Source organism: Punica granatum, chromosome 4 (genome assembly GCF_007655135.1).
Source record: "Punica granatum isolate Tunisia-2019 chromosome 4, ASM765513v2, whole genome shotgun sequence".
Classification (NCBI taxonomy): domain Eukaryota; kingdom Viridiplantae; phylum Streptophyta; class Magnoliopsida; order Myrtales; family Lythraceae; genus Punica; species Punica granatum.
Window position 1 is genome coordinate 37,291,797 of NC_045130.1, and position 9,279 is coordinate 37,301,075.

The 9,279-nt window shown below is 40.0% G+C and overlaps 2 protein-coding genes across 3 annotated transcripts; both read right to left on the minus strand.

The window, feature by feature from the left end:
• Window positions 1–671: 671 nt before the first annotated feature.
• LOC116206172 (splicing factor ESS-2 homolog) lies at window positions 672–2,460 on the minus strand. Its single transcript, XM_031538966.1, has one exon. It carries the CDS (start codon window positions 2,317–2,319, stop codon window positions 793–795), a length of 1,527 nt encoding a protein of 508 aa, XP_031394826.1. The 5' UTR covers window positions 2,320–2,460; the 3' UTR covers window positions 672–792.
• Window positions 2,461–2,606: 146 nt separating this feature from the next.
• On the minus strand, window positions 2,607–5,909 carry LOC116206171 (scarecrow-like transcription factor PAT1). Of its 2 annotated transcripts, XM_031538965.1 has the most exons (3): window positions 5,519–5,909; window positions 5,345–5,416; window positions 2,607–4,556 (listed from the first exon to the last, which is right to left on the minus strand). In XM_031538965.1, the coding sequence occupies exon 3, from the start codon at window positions 4,413–4,415 to the stop codon at window positions 2,883–2,885; it is 1,533 nt and encodes a 510-aa protein (XP_031394825.1). In that variant the 5' UTR covers window positions 4,416–4,556; window positions 5,345–5,416; window positions 5,519–5,909; the 3' UTR covers window positions 2,607–2,882. The 2 variants fall into 2 exon arrangements, with proteins under 2 accessions (XP_031394825.1, XP_031394824.1); XM_031538964.1 differs by lacking the exon at window positions 5,345–5,416 and having other exon boundaries at window positions 5,519–5,908.
• Between the last annotated feature and the right edge of the window lie 3,370 nt (window positions 5,910–9,279).

Genomic DNA, 9,279 nt, shown 5'->3' on the forward strand with positions numbered 1-9,279 from the left:
GAAGCCGGGCTATTCCATGAAAAGGGAATACACATCGTCCTTTCCAAGGAAACTTAATGGCAAGCCGTGTGCAGGGGACGAACGAAGATGTAGTTCGAATCAGGAAGACGATGAACAACCTATTGCAGGGTGGCTTGGTTCCTGCTTGAGCTGGAAACAATGCAAGGCATGTGTGCACATGAAATTCGAGAGCTTGAAACATTTTAAGTGTATCTCAAAAGATTTTTGAACATTAATGGCAAAGCACATGAAAGAACAGCAAATATACATGACCTTAAAGAACGGTTTTGTCGAGCTGTATGGCAAATGCTCACAAGAACACACCATCCAACCGAGTTTATGCCAGCATATGCACTCCATAGGAAACAAGACTCCTCTTCTAATATCTAATATCAGTGTAAATCCAACACCAAGCTCCTGAAATGGAGTAACCCATTGGAGCAGGGGAAGCTACTTCTTACATTTCTTCCGCTCAAGAAACCAACATTGGACCATTCAATGGATAATCATCATAATTCACAACATATGCGTCCTCATCAAATAACTGGTATGATCACTTCCTATTGAACATTTCCGGACAGATTCCCCCCACGTATGTTATCATCGATTATATTTTCTGTCGTTCAAGGCAGTTATAGATGCTATGTTATATACTGAACACCACATTCTCATAATAGAAATGATCAGAAACGACTGGAGATGACATTATTATGCAACAAAGATACTAGATCGAACTTTGCTTTTCGTTGGATAGTGACTTACAAAACTCATTGTAAGGAAGATACCACATAATTACGAGCGAGAATCTGAACCCTCTCTAACAGATGGTGACCTCAAACTTACACTCCCATCCATACCAAACCTAGACACACTCCTTGCATTCTTAGGTGTCCCAATGCCCGGGCTGGCACCCCGATAACTGGCACGAAGTGACTCGTCAACTGAAGATGATGACCTAGAAATAGCATTCCTCACAAACTTCTGTGCAGCAGGGGAGAGAGTCCGCACATTCGGACTAGCACTCCCGCCTCTTGCTGGAGATGGCAGGGGAGGCTTCTGAAACATCTTTGATCTCTCCCGCAGTTTGCGAGCAGCCTCCCTGGACAGAGAATGGGCCTTCACATCTCGAGCAGGCGGCTGAGGGATCTTAAAGTGAGGCCCATCTCCGCTTCCACCAATATCAATTGGTGTATCTTCAGGTTCCAATCTCAGCGGTGTCCCCTCGATTTCACCCCAAGTAACGAATGGCGATTCATCCACACCTGGTGCTGGGGATGGGGTCCTCACAAAGCTGTACCCATTCTCTGATTTCTTCAACTCAGCATAAAACAGGTTGGGAGTCTTCCGCAGATCATCCAAGTCATACTTCTTCAACCTATCTCCTTCCCTGTAAGAAGGAACTGGAGTAGCACCTGCAACCGGGGTGTAAAGAACCTCAACGGTACCATCCTCCTTTGGCCTCAAATCCAACATTTTACCATGAAACCTCGTGTTTGACCGATTAATCTCCTTCGTTAAGCCTGCAAGCCTGACTGCCCTTTCCTCCTCCGTTAAAGGGGCCTCACCACGATCAGCCGGATGGTACATCAACAGATTCTTTGCAGTATACTTCCATCCTTCTAAGGTGCTCGGAGGCTGATTAGATGTTCCATATCCATCGGTAATTCGCTCCCTCTTCACATCCTCGATCGACTTAACATCCGCCTCCTTTTCCCCAGCAGTCAAATACTCATACTTCTCCTTCTTCTTCTTATTCACCTTCTCCAAGATTTTCGAAAAACTATCATTATCTTCGCTCGTGTATCTCCTAAAGAACTCATCTAACGATAATGAATCATCAACGCCGCCATCACCGCCACCCCACTCCCCACTGTACAATCCCTCCATATTCGAACCACCGACGGTCGGGGGGGTTCTTCCGGTAAACTCATCATCGAAAGGAGTGAAATTTCGTGTAAAGGTCGAACCTGGGGTCTGAGTTTTGCCGTCGGGGTTCGAGGAACCGACCCTTTTCCCACGGCGCTCCATGATCTTCAGCTGCGCGTCGCGGATTTGGATCGGGTCACCGGTCCTGATGGCCTCCAGCCAATCGAGGCGGTCCCGAAGCTTCGAGATGTCGGGGAAGAAGTCGCGCTCGATGATCTTCTCGATCGCAGCCACGTACGTGTCCTCGTCAAGAACCATGGACCGCTTCCTAGGATTCCGAGGAGTGATCGAGGAAGAATTGCTGGGGTTTGCCGGAGACTGGCCATCGTCTTGAACTGTAGCCGGGGACGGGGAGGAGAGATGTCGTGGGGAGTGGCCGGGAGAGAGAAGCATAGCGGATGGGGAATCACGCCCTCAGCTTGACGGATCCTCCGATGGAGATTATGAACAGGCTCTCGAAGGGAATTTGATCGAATGAATTTGGGGATTAGGGTTTACGTTCGCGATTGCGCGTCTAGTCAGGATGAAGAAGAAGATGGTGGAGTATATTGGAATGTTCACCAATGGCGGCGAAAATTTAATAATTGAGTATTCGTCCCGAACTCTAGATTGATTGGTTAAAGGCCCTAATACTATTTTATTTTAGCAGAAAGGTCCTCGTATAAGTCACCACATCCACATGGTCCACAACCATCAATTTATTGAAAATGGTTGCTGGCAAAACCCAAGATAATGCAGAAGAAGCAAAGTCCTTCCTGCTACAACTACAACAAACATCAATAGAGCAAGCAGCCCGGCTCGGAGTTTACTCGACCTCTGCCCTCAAAAAACCTCTGATCCCCGAGAGGTGCGCCTCGGTATCTATACAAAGTACACAGTTTTTGAGAGGAAAAAAAAAGAGTAAAACAGATGCGTTCTATAGCCCGAAAGTTTTGGGCTGCTTTTTCCGAAAGCTGTCATTTCCATGCCGAAGAAGCGACCAAATCTCTATCCATCCATCCGAGATACAGCGCCCCACCCCTCTCCTCGAGCCGGTACTTGTATGAGTAATTCTCCAGCAGCGTCTTAATGGCGGAGTTCACTAAGGAGCTCAGAGGGTACGGGCTGAACCCGGCCATAGAAAACCTTGACCTCCACTTGCCGAGAAGCTCGTGCCTCTCAACCCTCTCCGCCCCCTCACACGCGATTATGTTGACAACATCTCTCGCGAGGCAGTGCTGCTCCACGTTGATCCTCTCCTTGTGTTCTCTCGGAAGCGTCACATCAATCGACTCGAACATGGCTGTGTAATAGTTCAGAGTCTCCACGAATCTCGGGAAGAAAGGCGCGGTGTTGGTATTGGATTCTTGTTCCACGAGGGTCACGACCTTCGGTGACAGGCCCTTGACCATCCTTAAGAGCCGGTCCCGATGGTTCAGGGTACTCACACTTTCATCAGGCATGTGGTGGAGCACAAATGCAAAGTTCACAGCCAAGGCCTCATTAGGCCTGAGGCACAGGTTCTTAGGTTCGACATCACGGCCTGAGACTGCTGTCACTGCATGGAACTCAAAGGGGACTCCAAATGACTCCGCGAGCCTGGAGAGCCTCTTCCCCACGATCTCCAGCCCGCCTCCCCTGGCATACGCTGATGTAGAGTCGTCTAGGCCCGTGATCCGAATATGAGGGGCCCCACCGGGACGGGCTGCGAAGGCCTGGATCAGGGTGATCCACTGAGACCCCTGCCCAATCTGGAAATCAACAATGTGGACAAGCTTCTCGTCCTTCATGGCCTCTGCAATAGCCCCGTTTGCAGACATGTATCCAAACTTAAAATATGGGCAGACTTCGTAAAGGATGTGCATGTATGAGAGCAGCTCGGTGCTCTCAGGTTCTTTGCCCCTCAAGGCCTTATAAATCGAACTTCCTGAGGAGGCCAGTCTCGCTACTAGCCCTTCCAACATGTATGCTCCTAGCCGTTGGATTGGTTCCCCAGAAACAGAGACCATCCCACGCAACTTGCCCATCAACCGCTGGGCCGTCGAAAGATCATCTTCAGAAACTGCCTTTGCCGAGTCAATAAGAACTTGCTTCAGATCGCCAAAAGAGATAGAAATGGGATCCATCAATATCCTCCAAGGGAGGGATAAGTCTGACTCTCTCTTACTGTCGTTATTACTATAAAAAATATCTGGATCATCAGGTCCCAGCATCACAGTCTCGAGCTCCCTCAGCTTGTGCTTAAAGTCATCTGATTCATCAGTGAGGCAGGACCCACTAATCGAAGAGGCTCGGGTGTGATCCTCAGGGGAACTCTGATGATCGTATCGTTGGAAGAGACAGTCTTGGGTCAATATCGGATTACTAGAAGCGGAGGATGAGTCTAGCGTGCAGAACTTCTTAAGGTAATTCTGGGTATAGAAATGAGTTCCCAAGCGATCTAAGGCGTGGAATTGTGGCAAGTAAGGGTCGAACTCTTGCTTCACCTGACAATATGCTCTCTTAGGCATTCTCAAATTCCCGTCACGACGTCTGCATTAGAGAATTTAATTGTGCCGATCCTGTCTACCTGCCAGGCCTCCTTAGAATCCCATCGATCTTTTAGCAAGATGATGGTGAACTTTGGGGGGGCACGTAGTGGATATCATCATCTGACAAAGGAGCCAAACAGAAGAAAACAACAAGCACGCGTTGCGTAAGTATACGTAAATCTCATCTTACTATTCGAATTTCATGCCAACTTTTGTAACCAAAAGACTCTAATCTAGCAAAGGAAAAACAATTATGAACAAAATGCAGTAAGGAAAGATAATATGACCAAAGAACTTTTGCAGTATGATTATCATGTTGATGTTTTCGGAGCTTGAATGACATGGAAGCTTGAGGTTTTGCAAGTGGTTTATACGTAGCGGTCGCACGAGAGTAATCATACAGTAAGAAAGCGGAATCAGCATTCACACTATGGCATGTAAAAACAAGTCACATAAAAGGTATGCACACTGAGTTTAGTTACCAAAACTATGCCATGCTTCAGTCCCATCGAAGCTTTTCTCATCTCCTCCTCTAAGGATAAAGCAATTCACACAAAACGAATCATTCGCCAAAAAACAACCAATTTATTCAGAACTTCGAGAGAAGCTTGTACCATGAATCTGTCACGGTGTTTAGAAGCCTAAACCGTCCCGCAGTTTTCCATGCTTCTCAGCGATTACAACCAAACATCATATCAACTAATCATGCTGACCGACGGAATGAGGGTCTCTTCCCATCACAAGCAAAGCGAAAAAGAAAGTTTTCAAACGGTCAAATTGAAAGCAAGCGATCAGCTCACTGGGATCACAAGCCAAAAAACTTTCAGATGGGTTCAGGAGTTTGGGCAATCTCCAGACTGACAAAGCAGTAATTTTCTCTCTATTTGGCCGTAGTTCTAAGGACCAACCTTCTATGGAGGCGATGGAACTGACGTCCGAAAGCCACCATGAACACCCAGTGAAAGAAGAAACGTAATCGCCTTTCACAATTTAGAAATATAATCAGAGAAAAGCGGAATTTCAGCAGAACATTCCGGTCATGGAACTTCAAGCAGCAGACGACCAAGACCGGAAGACCATACCTTTCCCAGGTTCTTCACCAAACCCATCTCCGCAAGGAACTCACAGCCGGCGAAAAACGAGCTCCGAGCTGGAAAACCCGCCGGAAGATTCACCCAACGGGCTCGCAGAAGAAACAGAGCATCTCCGACCAGAAAGACAGGACATCAGAATTTTGCCGGAGAAGCTCACCCCAATGTCTTGTTCGCAGGGATGAGCAAAGAATTTCTTGATGGGTTCGCAAAGAATCTGAGACCAGACCTTGTCTGAGGAACCTTTGTAGCTGCTTCCTCTCTCCTCTGTCTGCGTGTATGGGATGTTCCAGTGGAGATTTTGGGGTCTTCGTAGGGTAGCAGAGAGGGCAGAAGGAGAGAGGCCACAGTGAAGAAAGACAAATTCAAGCGTGAAGTATTTCTTTAATTATATATATATATATATATATAGATATAAATAAATTCCATTGAGACATAATATAATATATAATATAAGATGAACTTTCTTTTTTCTAATGCACGCCACCTAATATAAAAAAACTCAATAAACTCCGATTAATTCAGAATAGAACGAAATCGGCTCATTAAATAATAAAACTCTTATAGTATGAATTTTCACTATCCACAGTAATCAAATTCGAGATTTTACTTAGGAGATATAAGATTGAACCAGTTGAACGGTAATAAAATGGACCATTAGAAATTGCAATATTTTTGAATTTTTTTTAAAATTAATGATATGCAAGAACCATGATTGATAGAGAAATCTTCTATGAGTTGTCTCTTAGCTTTCGAAGAAACTACGGTAGTGACTGTCCATGAGAAACCACTGACTTCGGAGCCGTGAATTATAAGAATATCATGTCATACCTATTATGTAGATGAAAAACGTTGGATACAGAAAAAAATTGAATGAAATATTCCCCGAATCGTATAATTTTCGGTCATTATCGGCGTGGAAAGTCAAAATAGATACAAGGTGAGGATCGAACTTCGCTCCATTTTCGAGCCAACTATGCTAAGGACTTTTGAAAATTTTGTACAGACCAAACTTTCGAATAATACCATTTACTTTTGGGGCGTGATAGTTGCTTTATGCACCGGTTTGAACCTTATATAATTAATATATTTCATATATAATACTGACGACTTTGATTGATTATGCACAGAGATATAATACGACGAGTCTGATCACATACATTCCTCCCCAAAATTGAGCTTTGGGTCCCAGATGAACCCGTGAACTTGATCTCTCTGGGGATAATAGAAGTAGAATTTTTATTTTATTTTTCTATTTTATGGAGGGGGAAAAAAAAAAAACCAAGAAGATCAATGTGCTTGGAACTTGGAAGGATGAAAGTGCTTTCCACTTCATCTGAGGCAACGTGCGACCCCTTTTGTACTATGACTGGTAGCTGACATTCGAGATATTGATATTACTTTTCACTTTTTACTACTTACAAGTTACAAGTTACATCCCAATTTTTATATTAATATATTTATGTATGTCTAATGTTTTTTTTTTCTTTTTCTTTTTTGCTTTGTTTAATGTTCAATGAACCAAGCTGATGCTTATAACCCACTAAACGAGAATAGCATAATTAAGTGGCCAATCATGTCGTTGATTGTTAAAGGTTAATCTAAGTTGATGGTTTCAATGATGTTGTCATGAGGTTGAAGATTAAGTTTCAAGTTTATCATGATCAACTTCGGGTTTGCATGCTTTCTTTTATCTTTACCGGCTAAAATAAGTTAATCTAAAGAGTAAAAAGTTGCTGAAGTATCAATATCCTAAATTTATCTTCTCGTCTTGGCACAAGCGGCAAGTCCATGGAGGATTAATCATGGAACCATGCATCATTATTATCATTATTCTATATATAGTAAAGTTAATTACCTTTTGTAATAAATACTGTCAATAAATACAACAATTACACTTGAAATTATTTTTAAAATAATAAAAGATTTTATAAATAAATATGAGAATATATAGTAGAATAACTTATGCTAAATAATTAGTTTAAGCATAAATACAAATTACCAAAATTCACTAATTATATAAATTTATGAATATATGAAATATAAAATTCAATATTTGAAAATAAGGATTTTGAATAGCACTATTAAAAAAAATCTGCAAGGCGATATATGTATGTTTGAACAGAATATCTTTAGCATTATATCAACTCCTAAATAAAATATGTAAAAACATATTAAACAAAATAATTAGTTGCCTATACACATGATTTTTAAAAAATCCCGATATACATGATTTTCAAAAATACGTTTAAGACACTAATTTTACAAAATTAGGATCATATCAAAAGTAAAAAAAATAATAAATGAAAGTAAGGATCTAACAAATTATTCGTAAGGAAAATAAAAAATTGCAAGAGATAAAGTTGTATGTACTTGCAATCAATATCTGTACCAAAAACATGTAATATTAATGATTATAAAAAAATGCAATATGTAAGAGAAATAGTAGTGAAACTAGTATAAAAAAATGCAATATGTAAGAGAAATAGTAGTGAAACTAGTATAGGAGCCCGCGTATTGCAGTTGTCTACAAAAAAATTCTCAATCAATAATATTTCATACGATAAAAATGCGAGAAATGATATTAGTAATATCGAAAAGCATAAAACATTAATAAATTAACATCGAGTGAATTATTTTAAAATTGTTATAACATACTAAATTCGAAATTGCCTTAGTTTAATAAACATATAGACGTGGAGGAAATAATGAAAAGCTTAATTAGATTATATGATAAGAAAAGTATAAAAAGGCAAAAACTTATATGAAATATTAAGGATATTGTTAAATAATATCTACATAAAATGAGAGAATTATATATATGTTAGAGATATCATTAATTTTATAAAAAAATATATTAATTTATATCTATTTGTATTACACGTAAAATTGCCACTAGATGTGTTAGCATATAATTCTAGCCAATCCCTCTACATTAAGTATCTCATTTTTTTACGTATCACTATTACAGCTTGCCCTTACTGCAATATTTTTCATTTAATTCCATTGCCTTTTTGAGTCATAATGTCAGGCTAGAATGCACTCAAATGTTACGAGGATCCCTTTATTTAGCATAAAAAGCAAAAAGAAAAATATATGGGGTGCAATACAGCGTTGAAAAGATGCACCATATTTAATTATGTAATTTTTTGCCAAGTACAAATAGTAATCTTAACTCGAAAAGCATACGTGAATGCGGAAGGAAATATCAATATCCATAGTAATAGTATATGGAATGAGTATAAAAAGGACACAAATGTAAAATTAAATAAAAGTTTCGTTGAAAAAAATATTCTTGTTTGAATCAGTTTAAAAATCATTATTGAAAATCTCGTTAATTGCAAGTGGTGTTCAAAATTTATTTAAAGTATCTCGCGATCAGCTCAAGTAAGGAATACGCTAGAATAACCTTGCATTTCACCAAAAAAAGAAGAAGAAGAATTAGGACATTTCCAATGTCACGATAAAAACTACTTAAATTGGTGACAATTTGAAATAAATTTTTTCAAGATGATAAATAACTTATTAAAAATATAGCATATATATATATAGAGATAAGTCTTACATGATATTATAAACTAATAAAAAAAATCAAAATAAAAAGTAAAATATTTGATAGTTTGACACATCACCATTATAAACGAGAGATTTAGTATATTAAGATGTTACTAAATTATTCAAAAAGTACACTAATATATTAGAATTATTATTTAAAATTCTTAATTATTTTTTAAAAAATTATTAATCTTAAA

Coding starts and splice junctions, on each gene's coding strand:
- LOC116206172 (XM_031538966.1), bottom strand. CDS start 2,319: ATGCTTCTCTCTCCCGGCCACTCCCCACGACATCTCTCCTCCCCGTCC.
- LOC116206171 (XM_031538965.1), bottom strand. CDS start 4,415: ATGCCTAAGAGAGCATATTGTCAGGTGAAGCAAGAGTTCGACCCTTAC.